At 52.9% G+C, this 20,562-nt stretch overlaps 2 protein-coding genes across 2 annotated transcripts; one reads left to right on the top strand and one right to left on the bottom strand.

Annotated features, from left to right (window-relative positions):
• The first annotated feature begins 1,346 nt into the window (after positions 1–1,346).
• Positions 1,347–6,652, top strand: PPT1 (palmitoyl-protein thioesterase 1). Its single transcript, XM_058040084.1, has 9 exons — positions 1,347–1,446; positions 1,671–1,780; positions 2,502–2,629; positions 3,840–3,910; positions 4,594–4,696; positions 4,999–5,089; positions 5,180–5,278; positions 5,438–5,509; positions 5,825–6,652. Exons 1-9 carry the CDS (start codon positions 1,347–1,349, stop codon positions 5,945–5,947), a joined length of 897 nt encoding a protein of 298 aa, XP_057896067.1. The 3' UTR covers positions 5,948–6,652.
• On the bottom strand, positions 6,524–20,562 carry CAP1 (cyclase associated actin cytoskeleton regulatory protein 1). Its single transcript, XM_058040083.1, has 13 exons — positions 20,513–20,562; positions 14,553–14,665; positions 14,247–14,347; positions 13,792–13,869; positions 11,440–11,583; positions 11,266–11,351; positions 10,660–10,765; positions 10,397–10,568; positions 9,364–9,539; positions 9,053–9,176; positions 8,868–8,950; positions 8,256–8,399; positions 6,524–7,892 (listed from the first exon to the last, which is right to left on the bottom strand). The coding sequence occupies exons 2-13, from the start codon at positions 14,644–14,646 to the stop codon at positions 7,809–7,811; spliced, it is 1,392 nt and encodes a 463-aa protein (XP_057896066.1). The 5' UTR covers positions 14,647–14,665; positions 20,513–20,562; the 3' UTR covers positions 6,524–7,808.

The following is a 20,562-nucleotide window of genomic DNA, read 5'->3' as shown; positions in this document are numbered from 1 at the left end:
CCACTGTTGCAGGGTGCTCCCAGCCCTGCCCAGCCTGGCCTTGGGCACTGCCAGGATCCAGGGGCTGCTCTGGGCACCTCTGCCAGGGCTTTGCGCCCTCCCAGGGAAGAATTGCCACATCCCATCTTGTTGCAGAGACATTTCCTCCCTTGGCATTTCTCTGCTGAGTTCAGGAAGCTTTCCCTGCCTGGCTCAGAGCTGCCCACTCAGCACTCCCTCTCCCCTCTCCCCATCCATCCCCAGATCCACCCAGATGGGTCCCACAGGGAGCTCTTCCTGCTCTGACTCATCCCTGCCCCCAGAACAGTCCCCAGCTCTGCTTGGCCAGGTGCCACCACCACATTTTCTCTGCCAGAGGGGGTGGGCTCTGTGTCTTGATTCACTGCAAGGGAAGGAATCTTCTTCTTTCATTGCTGAGAGCAGGTTTGGCTTTATCCAGGGATGTGTTTCTGTCCCTTCCCTCACTGCAGGAACGCTGCCTGGGGGGCTGAGCAACGTCCCTGCAGCAATGGGGGGAGGTTTAAACCTTTATTTCACCCCCTAGGATGTCCCTACAAGAATATGGGGGGATTTTAAATCTTTATTTCACCCCCTAGGATGTCCCTGCAAGAATGGGGGCGGTTTTAAGCCTTTATTTCACCCCTTAACTTCCAGCAGAAGAAAGGGGAGAGCAGGAATTGCAGAGGAACTGCAGGAATTGCTCGTGGGACAGGGAAAGGGAAGGATGTGGTGCCAGGGAGGGCAGAGATGTCCGATACCCCCGTGTTGGTGCTGATGCCCGCCCCTGGCACGCTGATTATTGCCAAGGCCACTTGAGAAGGACCAAAACAACCGCGGGACTGCAGCCAAGGCACCGGGGAGGGGCCGGGAGCAGCATCCCCTGGGAGGAAACGGGAAGTGCTTTACAGCACTGTGCTGGAAGGGCTGAATGGCCGATGAAGGCTTCTCCTCCCTCGGTGCTGAGAAAAACTTCCTGGCGGCTGCAGCGCCAAGCGCCCGCCGCTGGAGCAGGAAACAGCCAGGGTGTGCCCAGCCCATTCCCAACGCACGGCAGGGCACAGAGGATGCAGCGCCACGTGGGCAGCTCGCAGGCAGCGGCCTCGTGGCTTTCCCGGCCGCGTGTCCCGGGAGGAGCGGGGTGCGGCCTCAAATTTGGGCAAATTTGGGCAAATTTGGGATTTCTGGGCGCGATCGGCACCGGCGGGACTCGAACCCGCAGCCCCAGGAGCCTCGAGACCACGCCCCAATCGCCAAACCACGCCCCATTCGTGATCCACGCCCCTGATTGGTCCCGCCCCCAGGCTCCGCCCCTCCATTGCCGCCGGCGGGTCATGTGACGGGCCAAGATGGCGGCGCTCAGGGCGGCGGTGCCGGTGCTGGCGCTGCTCGGGCTGTGCCCGGGCCCCGCGGCCGCCGCCGCGCCCCTGGTGATCTGGCACGGCATGGGTGAGTCGGAACCCTCCGCCAGGGCCGCGGGGGCGGCGGGGCTGGGCTGGGAACCGGGCAGCACCGAGGGGCGCTCGTTCCGGTGTCCCCCTCCTCCGGACAGCCGGTCTCGGCGGGTACCGGGAGGTGCTGCCCCTCCCGGTACCATGGCCGCTGGGCTGGCGGTTGTCTGTGGAGGTTCGGGGCCGTGGCGTGGTGGCGCATCCCGGTGTTCCCTCTTGTAGGAGACAGCTGCTGCAATCCGGTGAGCATGGGCTACATCAAAAAACTGGTGGAGAAGAAAATCCCCGGGATTTACGTCCTGTCGCTCAAGATCGGGAGCAGCCTGATCCAGGTGAGCCGCGTGTCACCCGCGGGGCTGCGGGCGGGCGGGGCTGAGGGCTGCAGCCCGTGCTTCTAACAGGATTCCAGCGGGATTCCTGCCCTGCTTCCCGGCCAATTTTTGTTCTCGCTGAGGTAAACAGCTCTGACAGGTAGAACCCGATAAAGTCCAGCTAATGCCTGCAGAAAAGCACTGGGGGAAAACAAATCCCTGACCTAAATTGGATTAATATGCAAATCCAGTGATTAGCACACTCAACCAGTGCAGGTAGTGCGTGGGAGGCTGTGCTGAGGCAGGGATTTATCCCTGGCCATGCTCCTTCATCTGCAAACATTTATTTATTTCAGTGTAATCAATCGCACACCGCTGCACCTTCATGGGGTTTGACAGGATTTTGTAGTGCTGTGGAATTTCTTTAAATAATAATGTGTAATGTAGGTGGTTTTCTGGGTTCTGGAGATTCTGGGTTCTGATTTTTAATTTTTTGAACAAAATCTGAAGGGATTCAAGTTGAGAAGTTTGGGGAAATGTGCCCCACGTGAGGCAGCTCTGCCAGCCAGAGCAGGAGGGGAAAGGGAAGTGAAGGTGAAGAGAAGTCTCAGAACAGGAATTTCACTTCTGTCCCGTCAAAGCTCAGGTCCTCTTTGTAAACCACAAATGTCAGCGATGCATTTGCAGAGCTCAGAGCAGCCCCAGCACAGGTACAAATGCTGCACCCTGCTCTGGTCCCCAGGACATGGAGAACAGCTTCTTCATGAACGTCAACGCGCAGGTGAGCGAGGTGTGCCGGCAGCTGGCCCAGGACCCGCAGCTGCAGCACGGCTACAACGCCATGGGCTTCTCCCAGGGAGGCCAGTTCCTGTAAGTCTGCCCTCTGCTCCAGCCCAGGGGCTCACATCCTCAGTTATGGCCCTTCAGAAGTGCTCAGCAGACACAAAATGTTAAATTCCTAAAGGCAGGAGTGCTCCAAGGGGGCAGGTTGTGTTTTCCTGCTCTCCCAGGCTGGGTTAAATCGCAGTGCCCAAGCCCACACAGAACCTGCACAGACTCTCAGTTCCTGTGAGTCTGCACTCTGCTCCAGCTCAGAGGCTCTGGGGGGACAAATCCTCATTTATGGCCCTTCAGAAGTGCTCAGCAGACACAAAATGTTAATTTCTGAAAGCAGGATTGTGGTGTTGTGAGGTCCCCAGGATGAGTGAGAGATGAGAATTAACTCCATGTACTCAGAAGGCTGATATATATTACATTACATTACATTACATTGCATTGCATTGCATTGCATTGCATTGCATTGCATTAATTACCTAAATTACATCATATCATATAATATAATATATTAATTATAGTATATTAATTATATTATATTATATTATATTATATTATATTATATTATATTATATTATATTATATTATATTATACTATATTATACTATATTATATTATATATTATATTCTAAAACTATACTAAAGAAAGAGAAAGGAGACATCAGAAGGCAAGAAAACAATGATAATAAAAACCTGTGACAGACTCAGAGTCCGACACAGCTGGCTGTGATTGGCCATTAATTAAAAAACAATTCACATGTTTGGATAAACAATCTCCAGACCACATTCCAGAGGAGCAAAACATGGAGGAGCTGAGGTTTTTCAGCTTCCCAGGAGAAGAAATCCTGGTGAGGAGATTTTTCATAAAATATCACAGTGACACAGGAGTGCTCCAAGGGGGCAGGTTGTGTTTTCCTGCTCTTCCAGGCAGTGTTCAGTCCCTTGGCAAGCCCACACAGAACTGTCAGAATGAGAGCACACAGCCTCAAGCTGCACCACGGGAAATTTAGGTTGGATATCAGGAAAAAGATTTTTACACAAAGGGTGATAAAGTTCTGGGATGTTCTGCCCAGGGAGGTGTTGGAGTCTCCATCCCTGGGGGTGTTTGACAAAGCCTGGATGTGGCACTGGGTGCCAGGGGTGAGCTGAGGGGTTGGGGCATGGACTTGATGATCTTTGAGGTCTTTTCCAAGCCGGTGATTCTGAGAATTCTGTGAATTTGTGTTGTCTTTGCTCTTCCCCACAGGAGGGCTGTGGCCCAGAGGTGCCCTGCTCCTCCCATGCTCAGCCTCATCTCCGTTGGAGGACAGCACCAAGGTAGTGTCTGCCCCCTGGCACAGCTCCTGGGCACCTCTGGGGGCTCTTTCCTAGACTCTGATCACTTCCTCACCAGTTAAATTGTCCCTTTGTTCCCGGCTGGATCTGGTGATGTCTTTGGCCCAATTAGTGTTTGCTGATTTCATTGTCTTGATCTTGCTTAATTGGCAGTGGAAAGGAACCTCTGTCTTCTGCCTGGGTAGGATTCTTACCCACCTTGGGAGCTCTTGGGATGAGTTATTTTGTGGGGAAATTGCTACAGAAATTGTGAAAATTGTGAAACTGAACCTTCTGGGTCACAAGGGTATTTTACAGTCAGCATCCTGAAGCTGACTGTAAAATCAGCTGCTTGTTTGGGGGGACATTTCCCTGCAAAGCCCCAAGGAGAGGGACTCGTAAAAAGGAATTTAAGAGTGAATTCCAGATACTCTGCCCTGAGATTCCCACAGCTCCTGGAGCTGTTTGTGTGCAGCAGAGAGGGAGGATTTGTGGGGAACCCCCAGCACCCCCATCCCTTGTCTGTGCCCCAGCTCAGGGCAGGAGGGGCTGTGTGAGAGCTTGCAGGGCCACAATCTGCCTGATGCCCGGGGTGACTCTGCTCCTGCTGGGCAAGGGGAGGCTCCTGTGCAGCAGGAGGGCCCGGCTTGGTGACTGGGCTCTGGCTCTGGCTCTGTCCTGCCCAGGGGTTTATGGATTCCCTCGCTGCCCCGGGGAGAGCTCCCACCTGTGCGACTGGATCCGCAGAACCCTGGACCTGGGGGCCTACAGCAAGGCAGTGCAGGAGCAGTGAGTACACCCCCAGTGTTGCCAGTTTTCCTCCTTCTGGGCTCCACAGACTCCCAGCTGCCAGTGGGGGTTCAGCACAGAAACAAAAGGCAGCAGCACGGGCCTGGGGGGGAACTTTATTTAACTTTATTTAACTTTTTATTTAACTTTATTTGATGGTAAAAACTCCCCAAGTCCTGGATCCCAGGCTCCAAACTGAGAACAACACTTTTTTTCTCTAGGGGTATTATTAATTGTTTTGTGATTAGGTTGATAAATCATACCTGGAGGGTTGAGAGTTGATTACTTTGTCCCCTCTGCAGCTTGGTGCAGGCAGAGTATTGGCATGACCCATTGAAGGAGGAGGAGTACAGGAAAAACAGCATTTTCCTGGCTGACATCAACCAGGAGAGGGTAAGGACACTGCCCTCTGAGGGCTCAGGCTGAGCACTTTCCCTCTCTCTGGGCTCTGCAGTGGCTTGGATGTGTTCTGCTTCCATCCAGGGCATCAATGAGACCTACAAGAAGAACCTGATGGCTCTGAAGAAGTTTGTGATGGTGAAATTCCTCAATGATACCATGGTGGACCCTCCAATCTCTGAGGTGAGGAAGGCAGGGCAGCTCTTGGGGCTTCCTTGTCTCTGGTTTGTCCTTTGGTGGCAGCCTGGGCACAAACCCAGCCTGACACTGCCCTGGAAGCCCCCTTGGCTCCTGGCATTCCTTCAGCAGCTGCTCCTTCATTTTTTATCCATTTCTATGCAGTGGTTTGGGTTTTACAAAAGTGGCCAAGCCAAGGAGACCATCCCACTGCAGGAGACCTCGCTGTACAAAGAGGTGAGTGCTGGGGGCTTCTGCTGTGTCCCCTTTCCTGTCCCTGGGGTCCCACAGCCCTGCTGCTGTCACTCCTGGGGCATTGCCTCCCCTGCCAGGAGCTGCTGGTCTGGGGGCACATTTCCCTGCAGGGGACATTTCCCTGCAGCCACTCCTGGCACTGTGGAACCCAGGGAGTGACTCTGGAGGTTCCTGCCTGGCCCAGGGTCCCCTCAGTGCCTCATGAGCTCTGCTCCTGCTCCAAGCTTTGCTCCTGGAATCCCTTTTCCCCTCCTTGAGGAGCAGAGCAGAGCTGGAATCTCCCCATTCTCCCCACAGGATCGCCTGGGGCTGCAGCAGATGGACAAGGCAGGGAAGTTGGTGTTCCTGGGGGTGCAGGGGGATCACCTGCACTTCTCAGAAGAGTGGTTTGACAGCACCATCCTCCCCTTCCTGCAGTGAAGCTCCCTGGGCAGGGTTTTCACTGTGACTCACACCAGGCACCGTGCACAGCCCTTGGGGCATCCAGGCCTGCAGGGACTGGGGAGGGCAACAAGAGGGGGTTTGGTTCAAGGGGGCTTTGCCAGGGTGGAACTGCACTCCCAGCTGGGCTGAGCCTTGCCCTGACTCTGACACAGCCCTGGTGAATCCCCCCCAGTTCTCAGAGCTGCTCTCCACCCCCTGTTCCTGCAGGCAGCATTAACCCAGCTCACTAATGCAGGGATCAGCAAAACTCTCATGGTAGGCAGGGCAATCATGTCACAGCCCCTGCTTCAGCAGGGGGGAAAAGGCCAAATTTTGGGGTTTCTGGGAAAATAAAGAGGGTTTAGAATTCAGCAGTATTAACAGCTTGAACAGTTTTCAACTAATGCCTTGATTTATGCTCTTTTGTACAACAAATCAATAAAGAACTTGCCATCTAACTAACTAAATAAAAGCTTGGACAGCTGCTGTGTTTGGAGGGGAGCTGAGGAAATTCTGGGAAAGTATTCCCAGGAACTTGTCCCCCCCAAAAATGAGACAAGAGCCACAGTAATGAGCAAGTTGGCATTAACTTTATTCTATCTTCTGTATAATCTTAAGTACATAAGAAAGGTTTTTTCACAAGCCTCAGGAGAAGACAAGTACAAGTCACAGGACAGTTTCAAAATAAAAAAAAAATTTGCATAATTTTTCCTTTTTTTTTGTTTTTTGCAAGTTTTGTACTAGAGAAAAAGAACATTGACACTTTACAGAAGAAATGCATTTCAGATATGCTTATGCCACCCGAGGCGTTGGAAAAATGAAGGTCAAAGCACGTGCAGCTCCCTTTGTGGGTCAGTACAGTACTGTGAGATCCATCACTCTGCTCCAGGGCCCTGGAACAGAGGCTACAAAGCTTCCACCAAAATAAAGAGCCAAGCAACAGGAGGGGAAAAAGGACAGGATTCAGAGGGGGCTGATTGCAGATGAGGAAGAGAGTGATGAACCGACTTGATCCAACTCTGGTATTTACAGCTCTGCACTGCTGACCTGGAATGGAGCAGCTCCTCCCTCTGGGGAAGGGCACAGCTTGAGAAAAACCATCCTGGCAGCCTGAACCTGAGCTCAGCTGCTCCAGGAAGGAAGCCCTGGGGCAGAGGTTGCCTTGTGAAGGTGGAGGGCTCATGGAATGAGAGGTGCTCAGCTCCAAGCTGCCAGCCAGACTGCTGGGTGGCCCTGGTGGCACCACTGCAGCCTTCCTGTGGCACTGGGGCATGAAAGCCTCCTGTCATGGCACAATCAGGAATGCACTGAGCTAGTGGGAATGATGGAAGAGAAATCAGGGTGGAATTGGCCCAGGTCCTCAGCCTTTGGTCCGACAAAACCGTTCCCGTGTCCTGTGGTGGCAGCAGCTGCTCCAGAGAGCTGGAGGGAGCAGCCTGCAGGAGCTGCCCAGGACAGCTGGGTGCTGTGGCCTCTGACAGACACTGTCACTTGGTAAAAAAGGGGACAACATTCCTCTCACATGGACCAGTTTTGCTTAAAGGCAATACAAAAACAACACTCTGAAAGCCAACTGCCAGGACTGGCTGTGGAGTTCACCGAGACTCTGATCGATTGGTGCAGTTAGATGGGACAAGGGGAGAGAGAAAAGAACCTTCCTGCTGAGAGAGGTGACAACCACCACCTACCCCAAGCCCCAGGCACAGGAACCTCAGTGATGGCAGGCAGCTGTGTCTCTCGGGTAGAAGAGAAGCAGTTTGAGAGCAGAAAGGTACAAGAAATCTAAGAGAAATCATCTGAAAGCAGATTTGTCCCACAGCAGGGCCAGGGGAGGGTGAGAGCCTTGGAGCTTTTCGGCTTAGCCTGCAATTTCTGTCACAGTGGTGACCAACTTCTGACCGTTCCACACTGTCTTGAACTGTTCTGGGACAGGGAATTCAGTCTGGAGGGTAAAAACAGAGAATTGTTGTCAAAAATCAGTTTATGGCTGAGTTAGCAACCACTCTCACTGCTTCAGGCATTTCTTTTCTCAGCTTTGTGCTGTCCTGTACCATCACTGGTGCCTGTTCTGCCCCCAAGAGATCCTGAGAAATAAGCAGCTCTCACAAACCAGCAATAATCTTATTTACAGGTATTTTTGCTATTTCTATAAATCAGATCATCATTCACAACCTCCAAACCCCACAGTAACCAAGACTCCCTGCAGAGCTTTATCAAGACACAACTCCTGCATCCCTCAGCAGGCTGCAGGAGGATTCCAAAGCAAACTTACAAAGTTTTCCACCTGCCAAAGGACTGCACTTACAAAGTCCCCCCCGTCGGTGGGGATGAGCACGTTCATCTCCGAGGACTTGGCACTGACGATCTCGCAGTCGAGGGAGCTCTTGCTCAGGTACACGTGGCACCCATCTGTCTTGTTGATGGAAATCGTTGGCACTTTACCCATGACCTGGCAGGGCCAGAGCACAATTAGCCTAAACTGGACAGCCACAGCATTTTTGGGGTGTTTTCTTTCAAGGCAAGAGGTTGGACTCCAAGCCCTCCCCGTGACGATCGCACAGGATTCAAATATTCCCATCTTTAGCAGGAATCCAAAGTTTTTGTTTGTGATTTTCCCCAATTTCTTGCTCTGATTTCTTTAGAACAAAACTTGGGCAAACTGACCATCCCAAATCAGATGCCCAAACTGAACTGGAATAAACCCTGCTGCTGTGCTCCTGCTTTGGCAGCCAAATGTGCTTTCCACCTCACAGAGCCTCAGCTCTTACCCAAACCCTGAAACAGCTCAAAGACACAAATGTCAGCCCTTTCCCAAAGGACAGATGGTGTTTCATGGGTGTTCTCCACAGCTGCACACTCCTGGTCTGGAAACACAACTGCTCCAGGGCCAGGAGAGAGAACAAGAACTTTTACTCACCTGAACTTTGACATCCCTGCTGTTGATGATCTCCACAATGCCCACCACGTCATCAAACACCAGACCCAGCTTCTTGCAGTTGTCTGCAAAGAAAAGCAGATCAGGGCACAGAGGTTTTGGAGGCTCCAGCTCCTGCACACACACACCAGCAGGCAGGAGCAGCTCCCAGGGCTCTCCCCACTCACCCAGGGTGATGGAGTTGATCTTGCCTTTGATTTGGAGTGTGCTGTTTGTGCACTTGAAAACATATGCTACCTGCTTCAGTTCTGTGTCACTGATCACCAGGTTAGTGGCATTCTCCTGGTTTTCCTGAAAAGGCAGGGGAAACACACTTCATTTTCTGAATGCAGAGCAATTAATCCATGAAAATCCCTTTAAAAACAATCAGGTGCCTTCAGGCTGGTTCCTCTCAGGAGAAAGTTCTCCAGAAGAGCCCCCTTTGCTTCTCCAAAGCTCCCATCCCTCCAACCCACTCCTGCCAGCACCAGGCACTCACCACTCTCCACTTTTTGCCTTCTAATTCTAGCAAAGGAGGTGCCTTTGGGGAGGGGTTTGCATTACAGGCAGGTTTGGGAGCAGTGAAAGGTTTGGGGCCGCTTCTCACGGGGCCCCCCTGGTTCTTCAGGGCTGGATTCTTGTGGGTTTTCATGTCATCTGACACGTGCCTTAAACCTGCAAGAGAAGGCAAAGCTGAGAGCCAGCTCTCCTCCAGGAATGCAGCTCCCCAAACACCCGGCATCAGAGGTTATCCTAGCTAAGATAATACTTGTTAAAACACAAATAAACTCCTGAGGCTGGGGCTAAGTGTGAGTGACAGGAAGGGAAGGAGGAAGCAGGAAATGCTGCTGCAATAATGACAAGAACACAACATGAACCACAGAAGCAGAGTGTGGCACAGCTCTTCCACTCTGCAGCTGGGAAAAGCCCTGAGCCCAGCACCTCCTGAACTGATGTGCTCACCAGGGAACACAAAAAAGGGAAAATTCTGTGCAAACAACAGCTGCCAATTTGCACTTTTTGCACCAGAAAGATGCAGGAAATCAAAGGGCTCAGCCTCAGGTGTTTACAGCTGCAAGTTCATGCCTTGCTCCACCTGCCAGACGAGGGTGACAATGATGAGGGTGACAATCCTCATCTCAATAACATTCCCAGCTCTCTCACTTCCCTCCCTAGACAATCGATGAATTCCTGACTCTCAACCCTCCAGCTATGGTTTATCAACCTAGTCACAAAACAACTAATAATACCCCTAGGCAAAAAAGGACACAAATGAGCCCTAATTTTAACATCCCTCATAATCTTCCTCCTACTCATCAACCTTCTAGGGCTGCTACTCTCCACATTTACCCCACACATTTGTCCCTGGGAAAGCGCCAGCCCCGGAGTGGGGCCAGGTGGGTTTTTGTGTGTTTTTTAAGCAGGTGCATTGAGGGGCAGCAGGAAAACAAGGAGCAGCAGCAGCAGGAGCAGCAGGAGCAGCAGCAGGAGCAGCAGCAGAGCAGTCCCTCCCTCGCTGAGCCCCCACATACCCGAGGTGATCCCTTCTCCCCGGTTGATCTGCGCGAACAGCGCCGAGCGCGAGGCCGAGTCGTCCGTGCTGGAGCTCGCGGGGGCAGGAGGAGGGGGAGGCCCTGGAGGTGGGGGTGCAGGCCCAGCCGGGGGGGCAGGGGCTGCTTTAGCCCCTGCTGTGGCCACGGGACCCTGGAAGAGCAGGGAAGAGGAGAGGAGCTGGCACCAGCCCCGCTCCTGCCCCGCTGACCCTCCCCAGGCTCCCTGCTGCAGCAGCACTCACTGTTTTGCTCCAGGTCAGCCCTGTGGTGTGGTACTCCTTGATGTAGGCCTGCAGCTCTGTCCAGATACTCAGGTAAGCTTTCACCCAGTCCACTTGTTTTTTATCTCTGAGAACACAAAGAGGAGGAATTAAAGGCTGAGGGAAGCGGCTGTGGGCAGATGCTGGAGGAGCCCTGTCACAGACATCTTTTATGGAAAATCCTTTCCTTGGGATTTTTCCTACTGAGAAGCTGAGGGGCCTCAGGAACAAAATGTAAACATTGATTATCTGCTGCTGTGGAATGCAACAGGTGCATCTGTGATTGGTCTCATGTGGCTGTTTCTAATTAATGGCCAATCACACTCAGCTGGCTCAGATTCTCTGGTCAGACACAAACCTTTGTTATCATTCCTTCCTTTTCTATTCTTAGCCAGCCTTCTGATGAGATCCTTTCTTCTATTCTTTCAGTATAGTTTTAATATAATATATATGATGAAATAATAAATCAAGCCTTCTGAAACATGGAGTCAGATCCTCATCCCTTCCTCACCCTCAGACCCAGTGAACACTCACACAGCCCCAGCTGGCCAAGCTCAACACTAGCCCTGGGAGAAAAGGTGAACTTACACATCCTTGTACTCCTTGAGGATCCTGTTGGTGTAAAACATGGCAGCATCAGTCATCTCCTTCACGTAAGGACCAGGCTTTGGAGCCTAGGGCAGAGAGAACACGTTGGCACTGAGCAGCCCTCCAGAACCTCCCCAGCAGCCCAAGGAAATTCCCTTCCCATGGAATCCTCACCATGGCCACCCAGCCCAGGGCTGGGATGCTCTCGCTGACTGCTGACAAGTGGTTGAAGAGTTTGCTGCCACGGTTCTTCTCCCTGAAGTTCTGCACAGCCTGGATCTGCTCCGAGATGGGCTTGAGGAGCTCTGAGAAGGCGTTCTGCAAACACACACGGGGACAGGGCAATTAAAGAGATTAATTAGCACTGGAATGGCTCTGCAATGGCTGCACGGCTGAGCTGGTGGGGACTCAGAACAAGACTCCAGCTGGCAGCAGTGGCTGCTGCAGCTCCTGTCCAGGCCTGGTCCCACAGTCAGCTCCTCCAGCTGAAGTCATTGCTCCCATCGGATCGGCGCCGTGGGAGAACGCCAAGATCTGTGACTCATGTTCAATCCAGGAGACACTGACAGGGCTTGTTAGTAACGAGGACAGAAATAGCATTTGCCTTTCCTGGGTTCTTTTGTTCCAACACAGTTTGTGGGATTTTTCCTCTCCTCCATGAACCCTCGGAGAAAGGGGTGCTGGGCAGGTTTGGCACCCACAGCCCATCCACAACCAGAGTCCCAGCAAGTTCTAAGGTCACCCCCACCAAGCCAGATTTGAGGATTCCAGCTATTTCTCGAGTCAATCCTTCACTACTTGGACGGTAAAAGTTTGTTCCTGTGTGCTGTTCCCTTGGAATGCTGACTGGAAGTGCCAGAAGTGCTCTGGGGTCAGAGACAGCAAAGAGCCAATTCCACATTTCCAGAGATGCCTCTGAGGAAACTTTTCCTTCCTTTAGCATCCGAGAGTCTCCTGCTGGTGGCAGCAGAGAGGGACAAATTTGGGCAAAACTTGCCTTCCAAAACCTCAGCTTCTGCTTTTGCTGCTTTTCCATCTCTGTTTAGATGAAAACTGAGAGGTCCCAAGCACTGCTGGCCAGGCCACGCTTTCAGAAGCTCCAGCCCAGCAGCACATTCCAGTCCCAGGATGGGGAAATTCTTCAGCACAAGCACTGAGAGTTCACACATTTTGCATTTTAAACTGGCTGCTCCAGAATTAGACTCCTGCCAGACAACCTGCACAAAGAGCTACCCTAGATTAAGGCTGCTCTTTGTTCATAATCCTTTATTTAAATAACGTGGCCGTGGGATTTGTAAGCAGGTTCTCAGGCTAGAGGCTGCACAGAGCTGCATCCCAGCAAGCCTGGTGGAACAGAACAACCCTCCAACGCTGATTTTGGGGGAAAAAATGCAGATCTATTTTGCAGTGAACAGGAAAGGAGCACAGCAATCCAGCTCCCACAATGTAACAGTAGAAGGCACGACTGAGTGAGATAATAACTGCAAAGAAAAGCAAGGTGGGATCCTGTTGCTCAGGAAAATACAGTTCTCAGCAGGGAAAAGCCAATGCATTCAGGATCAGATTCTCAGGCACACATCCTGCTGAGAAGCAGCAGCCCAGGGTAAAGTGTTAAATTACCTGCTAAGGACAAATCAATCCTAAAAGCCCGGCCATTATTCAGAGGCCATTCAGCAGAGACAAGTGTCTGCTCTGCTCCTGGACGAGTTTGATGCCTGAAAGTCTCTGAGCAGCATCACATAATGAAAAGCAGGAGCTCCACAAATCCCAGGGTGGCTCCTGGCTCAGACAAGCTCCTGTCTGCAGCTTCTCAGGGAGCACTGATTGAGCAGAGCTGGTGCCAGGTGAAACTGGAGACAGAGGCTGGGAGCTGACAGCCCCACAGCTGCTGTAACAACTGGGAAATGTCAGCTCTGCAGCTCCCAGAACCAACATCCAGGGTTCTGCCCAGTATTGGGGAGCACCCAGAGCAGTTCATGCCCTCAGAGTGTGGGAAATCCCTGGTCAGAAACCCCTGATCAGAAATTCCCTAATCAGAAACCCCTGATCAGAAACCTCTGCCCTCGGGCCAGGGGTGCCTGTGAGTGCTGGGGGAACCTGGGCTGTCACAGCTGGGCTGCAGCCATGACATTTTTTATGGAAAATCCTTTCCTTGGGATTTTTCCTCCTGAGAAGCTGAGGGGCCTCAGGAACAAAATGCAAACAATGATTATCTGCTGCTGTGGAATGCAACAGGTGCATCTGGGATTGGTCTCATGTGGCTGTTTCTAATTAATGGCCAATCACAGTCAGCTGCTCAGAAGCCTTTGTTATCATTCCATTCTTTTTCTATCCTTAGCCAGCCTTCTGATGAAATCCTTTCTTCTATTCTTTTAGTATAGTTTTAATATAATATATATGATAAAATAATAAATCAGCCTTGGAGACATGGAGTCAGATCCCCATCTCTTCCCTCATCCTGGGAGCCCTGTGAGCACTGTCACAGCTGGGCCAAAAGAGGAACTGGAGCAGGACAGGGACACTCACCTCTGCTGGCTGCTGATGCTGGGATGCCACCACCAGAAGAGCCCTCTCACTCATCAGGCCTGCATGGACCATCTCAGCCTGAGGACAGACACAAACATGAGGGAGATTCCCGTGTGAACCACAACAAACCACCCCAGCTGTGAGGAACCACCCCCACCAACTCAAAACACATTCCTGGAGGAACCCATCCCCAGGGGAACCTCAGCAGAGGGAGCTGGGGAGCTTTCAGGCCTCCTGAAGGAGGTCTGGACACCGCCAGGCACTTCAGGATTTCCAGGAGAAGGTTTGGTTCACCCTGAGTGTGTAGGTGGCAACCTGGAGTTATCTGGGCATCTGCTTTGAACCCTCAGGGGTTCTAAAGGTCCTGGGACACAGTGCTAGAGCAAATCTGGCCCTTGCAGCCCTGAGGAGAGAGAGGCAGCCCCCCTGGAGCAGAGGAGGAACAGGGTCCTTACGTGCTTCTGCACATCCCCACCGACTTCTCTGCTGATCTTGGTGTACTCGGCCACGGGCCCGGCCAGAAGGGCATCGAAAGCCTGCACGTACTGAGCCACTCCTGTGGGAAAAGCAGAGCACAGAGATCACCAGGAGCACCCCCAGGCTGCCACAGCACCCCCCCCCCCTGCAGGAGGCTGAGCCCAGCCTGGGGAAGTGCTGCAGCCACAGGGTTTTTATCTCCACGGGCAGCCCCCTCCAGCCTGGCAGCCCAGAGCGAGCCCTGTGCCAGCTCTGCAGTGCCCCGGGGGTGCCCTGGGCCTCACCTTTGGCAGAGGAATCCCCACACATGCCAGGGCCTTGGCACACGTTCTCCAGGCGCTCCACAGCCTTCTCCAGGCGCTCCACCAGCCTCTCCATGTCTGCTGCTGTCCACAACCTGCACAACAGGACACAGTTACTGCATCCCCGGGTGCCACACAGGGTTTATGGCTGGCTGCTACAAGCTCTGCCAGTTCCAGGAGAACCATTCCAGCCCAGCTGTGCACCCTGAGGATGGCCAGCAGTGCACCCTGCCATTACACAGACGGCTGGCTTACACAACAGCCTCTTGCTGTTGCCACACTCACTCCTGAATAGTTCCTATTCCATTTTAAGGGCTCCTTACATGTGTAAGGACATGAAACTTCCACCTTCCAACCTCGTAGTGACACCACAAAGGTGTGCCCAGGCTCTCAGTGCAGTCAGGTCCTGGCCAAAGTCCCACACAGTCACTGCTCTGCTGGGAGCTCACACTCTCCAGGTGAAAAGTAGTGAATTCAAGTCTCCAAATGCATCTGCAAGGACCTCCTGGAGTCCTGAACTGCTCCCAGGAGCATCTGTGAGCTCAGCACCGCCCCAGCACAGAGCCTGGGCCACCCTTGCAGCTCAGAGCTGCTTGTGCAACAGCAGCCCCTGCTCTTCCCCTGCAGCCAGCACACAGGAAAGAGGCCCAGGCACGCCAGCCATTGGCTGCATGTCATCTGGAAAAAGCCTTAAAAGTCACAGAAACTTTCCATTAATGACTGCTCTGCACCAAGCAACCAGACAGGTCAGGCTCCCTGCACAGCAATGCCCAGGGAATGCAGGCAGGGAGCAGCACAGCCGCTGGGGCATTTTTATCTTATCAGAAAGGTTTTACAGCATGAATCACCACAGCAGCCTGCACACAGCTTCCCTCTGCAGCCTGCTGAGGCTCAGAGCCCTGTCTGGAGGGGGAGATCCTTCCCCAGACACCCCTAGAGAGGAAGGCAGGGTTTGCTCAGCCGAGCTGACCCTGGATCCCCTCTGAGAGGAAACCTCGAGTTCTCACTGCGAGTTTTGCTTTTGCTCACCAGCCCCGCTGCTTCGGAGTGCACGTTCTCACCTCATTCCCAGAGGATGTGGGGCAGACCCAGGGTTAGTCACGAGCCCAGCACTGATGCCACAAGACAAACAAGGCCCTTTTTCCACCCTTGCCTCCCTCCTTGCAGCAGGAGAGGCAGCCCTGCTGCGGGGGGCAGGGAGAGGAGGAAGAGAAGCAGCTTCCTCCTCTGTTTGTGCTGAGCCAGGGGACACCCTGTGCACAAACCCCACTGGATGGCTTCCAGATACACCAAAAAAGGGTCCAGAGAAGCTGAAACTCTGCTGCATCAGAGCAATGAGCAGCTCTGCATCATTAATTGTGAGCTCTGCATCTTTAATTCCAGCCGTGCATCATTAATTGGGAGCTCTGCATCTTCAGCTGTGAGCATCTTTAATTCCAGCCCTGCATCTTCAACTGTGAGCCCTGCATCTTCAACTGTGAGCATCTTTAATTCCAGCCCTACATCTTTCATTCCAGCCCTGCATCTTTCATTAATTGGGAGCCCTGCATCTTCGACTGTGAGCATCTTTGATTCCAGCCCTACATCTTTAATTCCAGCCCTGCATCTTTAATTGGGAGCCCTGCATCATTAATTCCAAGCCCTCCAAAAACCTGAGCTCCCCTGGCAGCACAGCCAGGACAGAGCTGGCTCACAAAATGTGGGATTTCTCCCCCAAAAGCCACTGCCAGGGTGGCTGTGCCATGCTCAGACAGGGCAGCAGGCACCCGGAGCAGTTATTTTCCCCAGCCATCAGAAAATTAACACTGGAAATGTCATCACAGTGATCTCTCCAAACTGATTTACACGTGGATCCTGCCAGCACAAGCAGAATCTGTTCCCTGGCCTTCAGTCCCATCTGCTGCAACACTTAAATCACATTTTACATGGCCTGGGCAATCCAGAGAGGTGCTCTGGAGGAGAAATCTGTTCAAGCTCTGCCCCATGGTCTTGTTTGAGACCTCACTGTCACCTCTGCTTGGCACTACCAGGAGAGCCTCCAGTTAAAAGTGGGTAAATTTAACACTTAACAAAGCACCTGACTGCACTGGCAACCAAATTATTACTGTTTTTACAGGTTTTTGGGGGCTGCACAGAGCCTGTGGTCTCCTGAGCAGAGCAATCTGAAAATGCTGTGAAGAGCAGTCCTGTTCTCAGCACACAGCAGTGCAGGCTGTGCCTGAAATCATCTCTCTGAAAAACCAGCCCGACTCAAACTCCAATCAAACTGACTCAAACAAAGCTCTGCAGCACTGATCCCCCGGCAAGGCTCTAATCTGATCAGCCCCACTGCCCAAACTGCAGCTCTGAGCAGATTACTGGGCAGAAAATCCAGATGGAAAACTGGAAAACTGCTTCCTACCCCAGCAGGGGCAAACTGCAGCTTGGGTCAGGAATATTGGGCAGAAAATCCAGATGGAAAACTGGAAAACTGCTTCCTGGGGCAAACTTCAGCTTGGGTCAGGATTACCAGGCAGAAAATCCAGATGGAGAACTGGAAAACTGCTTCCTACCCCAGCAGGGGCAAACTGCAGCTCTGATCAGGAATATTGGGCAGAAAATCCAGATGGAAAACTGCTTCCTACCCCAGCAGCTCTGATCAGGATTACCAGGTAGAAAATCCAGATGGAAAACTGCTTCCTACCCCAGCAGCTCTGATCAGGATTACCAGGTAGAAAATCCAGATGGAAAACTGCTTCCTACCCCTGGCAGCAAAGGAAGCTGCAGGAGCAGCACATCCCTCAGCTCTGGGTGGGATTAACACCCCAAAATCCCCAAAATCAGCATTTCTTGGGACTGCCATGCTCCCTCTCCCTCCATTTGACAAGTCCTGCCTTGTTTATCCATCAACCCCCGGTGCCCCTCAGCAGCTCTGCAAACCTGCTGCTGCCAGGCAGATGGTGAACTCATTTTAATTTCCTTTTAATGGGCGGCATTAGGGCAACTTAAAAGATAAGTCAGTCGGTAAATTGGCAGCAGAATGAGAGCTAAGTGCAGGCAACCCAAAGTCCTGGATGCCAGTCCCTCCCCTTGACTCACCCTCCCTGTGCTCTTTGCCCTGTGGATGAAGTTATTTCTGCTGCCTGGGTACCCACACGGAGGGAAATAAAAAGATTGAGCTGTAACTAAATCAGAGATTAGCATTCAGCAAGGAAAATAAAAACAAGCACACAGGACTGCGCCTAGACAGTGTTTTGTCTACTGGCCTGTAGATATAAAATAATTCAATAAAAAGTGACAAAATGACTTTACCCATCTCAGTGCAAATTATCAGGTTTTGTTTCCCTTCTCTGAAGAGGAAGATGAGAACACAGACCACCCAAAAATATTTTTTTTTTTTGTTCTACAGATCATCCAGGAGTCATTTTTGCTCTGCTCCAGAGGGATGAGGGAGGCTTTCCCAGCTCTCCCTTCCAGAACATCAACACAGGATTTAAATTTAAATCTCGTTCCAATTCAATTGAACTTTGATTAGCAGCGGAGCAGAAGCAGCAAACACAGTTTCACCCAGGGCCAGAGGGGCCATTCCTTTTTCACAGCACATTTGTTCAGCCATCAACTGCCCTTTATTCCCATCTCAGCCTGGGACAGGCTGTGCCACAAACAGGCTGAGCAGAGCAATAAATAAAAGGATTTTATTGCTAAAAACATCATTTCCCCCGAACCCTGCACATCCCAGCAAGAGGAGCTTGGGGAACATCAAGGAGCTGGCCTGTCCCAGCCTCAGAGCGGGCAAATTCTCAGAAAATCGCCGAAAAAATGAAATTATTTCCTTGCCTGAGACAGCACATGAACCTGAGCCCTTCCTGAGCCGTTCTGGAAGACACAAATGTTGGTTTTATAGGCAAAGCAAGCCAAACCCACGCCCGTGCTCACAGCGAGCCCGACACTCTGCTGTCAGCACCACCACATTTGCATCAGCCACTTCCTGTTCCTACAGGCAAAAGAAATAAAGATGGGACAACTAAATTAGGAACATACCACAGTTTATTTCTGAGCTGACACTGGGATATCTCAGGGGATCAGCTACCAGATGATTTCCAACGTTTATATCTGCCAAAAGCCCGGAGAATTTTTTTTTTTTTTCTCTTTTTTAAACAGTTCAGTTCCTCAAGGCAGGAGTCAAAAGCCTGAATTTAGCCAGTGGTCAGGAGCTGCCATGAACACAAGACAGCTATTGCTGGTCCCAGCAGCTGCCAGGACAGAGATCTCAGCTGTTTCTACCCAACAATACTTGCTGACACTGCGCCAGAACCCGTGCTGCCTGCTCCTGCTATTTCAGATCCACTTGATTTAGAAAACCAAGAGTGCTTTTAAAAAAAAATAAAAATCCATCTGGCCCCTGCTCCAGCTTCCCCATACAACAAACCCTCCTGAAGCCATTGGAAATGTTATTTGGCGTTTTGCTCACAGGTTGAGAGGGGGTTAAAGCTCAGCGCTGTGGCAAAGGCTCCTTTTTCAGCACAATCCTCTGAATTGGGAGTTTTGTGCCTGCCAGCCTCAGCTGCCACCCTCCTCTCACTTCCTCTGCCTGCCAGGGTGATGAATCCAGCGGGGAGGTAACCAAGGATGTGGGCTCTGAGCAGGGCTGGGTGCAGCAGGGAGCTGCAGATCGGGAATGCTGAGCCTGGGGGTGCTCAGCACCAATCCTGGGCCTGGCACAGCACAAACTGAACCCTCTATGAATAACTGGGGATATTGAGCCTGGGGGTGCTCAGCACCAATCCTGGGCCTGGCACAGCACAAACTGAGGGTTTGTGCAGGAATAACTGGGGATATTGAGCCTGGGGTGCTCAGCACCAATCCTGAGCCTGGCACAGCATGGACTGAACCCTCTGCATGGATAACTGGGGATATTGAGCCTGGGAGTGCTCAGCATCAATCCTGAGCCTGCCCCAGCATGGACTGAACCCTCTGCATGGATAATTTGGGATATTGAGCCCGGGAATGCTCAGGATCCCTCAGTGCCTACCCCAGCACGGCTGAACTCTCTGCATGGATAATTTGGGGTATTTTTGGCTTCCAGAGAGCTCAGCAATATGACAGGGACACAGGAACAGGACGGGCACACACAGCAGTGCCCCGATGCCGCGGATCCCCGGGTTCTCAAGGCACCTGGGGGGATTCCAGAGCCCCGGGATTTGCCAAACAATCCGGTAATTATTGTAATTTCCTTTTGGCCGGCACGGAATGCTTTGGAATCACACGTTGATCCCATCCCAGGCACGACACAGAGGAGGAACCGGCAACGGGCTGGGAACGGGAACCACCCGGGGGATGGAGAGGGAGCCCGGGCTGTGGGAGAACAGAAACCCCCAAAAACCGGATCGGCCCCGCCTGCCCGTCCCGGTGAGCCCCGGTCACCGAGAGAGCGCTGCGGGGGTGTCTGCACCGGTCTGGGCCAAATTCACCCCAAACCGCCGCCTTTGGGGGATCCGCCCCCATCAACCGGGCCGGGGCTTCTCCCGCCCACCGGCCCCGGTCCTGCGGTCCCCGGTACTGGGCCGGGTCCTGATCCCGTGGCCGGTTCTGATCCCGGTGCTCGGTTCTGATCCCGGTGCCCGCTCACTCTCGCCGGTACCGCCCCCAGATCCGGCCCGTGCCCGGTGCCGGTACCGCTCACTCCCACCCACGGACCCTCGGATCCTCAGCCCGGGCCGTACCCGGTGGCCGGTGCCAGCACCGTTCACTCCCACCCTCACATCCCCAGCCGGGCCGTGCCCGGTGCCGCTCGCTCACTCCCATCCTCGGACCCTCAGCCGGGCCGTGCCCGGTGCCCGGTGCCGTTCACTCCCACCCTCAGCTCCTCATCCCCGGCCGTGCCCGGTGCCGCCCGCTCGCTCGCTCGCTGGTCCCACCCTCGGACCCTGGGAGCCGGGCCGTGCCCGGTGCCCGGTGCTCACCCCCGGCCGCTCCCGCTCCGCCGCTCCCGGCGCCGCCCAGCCCCGCCGCG

This window comes from Melospiza georgiana, chromosome 24, assembly GCF_028018845.1.
Source record: "Melospiza georgiana isolate bMelGeo1 chromosome 24, bMelGeo1.pri, whole genome shotgun sequence".
NCBI classification, from domain to species: Eukaryota; Metazoa; Chordata; class Aves; order Passeriformes; family Passerellidae; genus Melospiza; species Melospiza georgiana.
The sequence above is the reverse complement of the archived record's forward strand: the minus strand, read 5'-3'. Positions and strand labels throughout refer to the sequence as shown.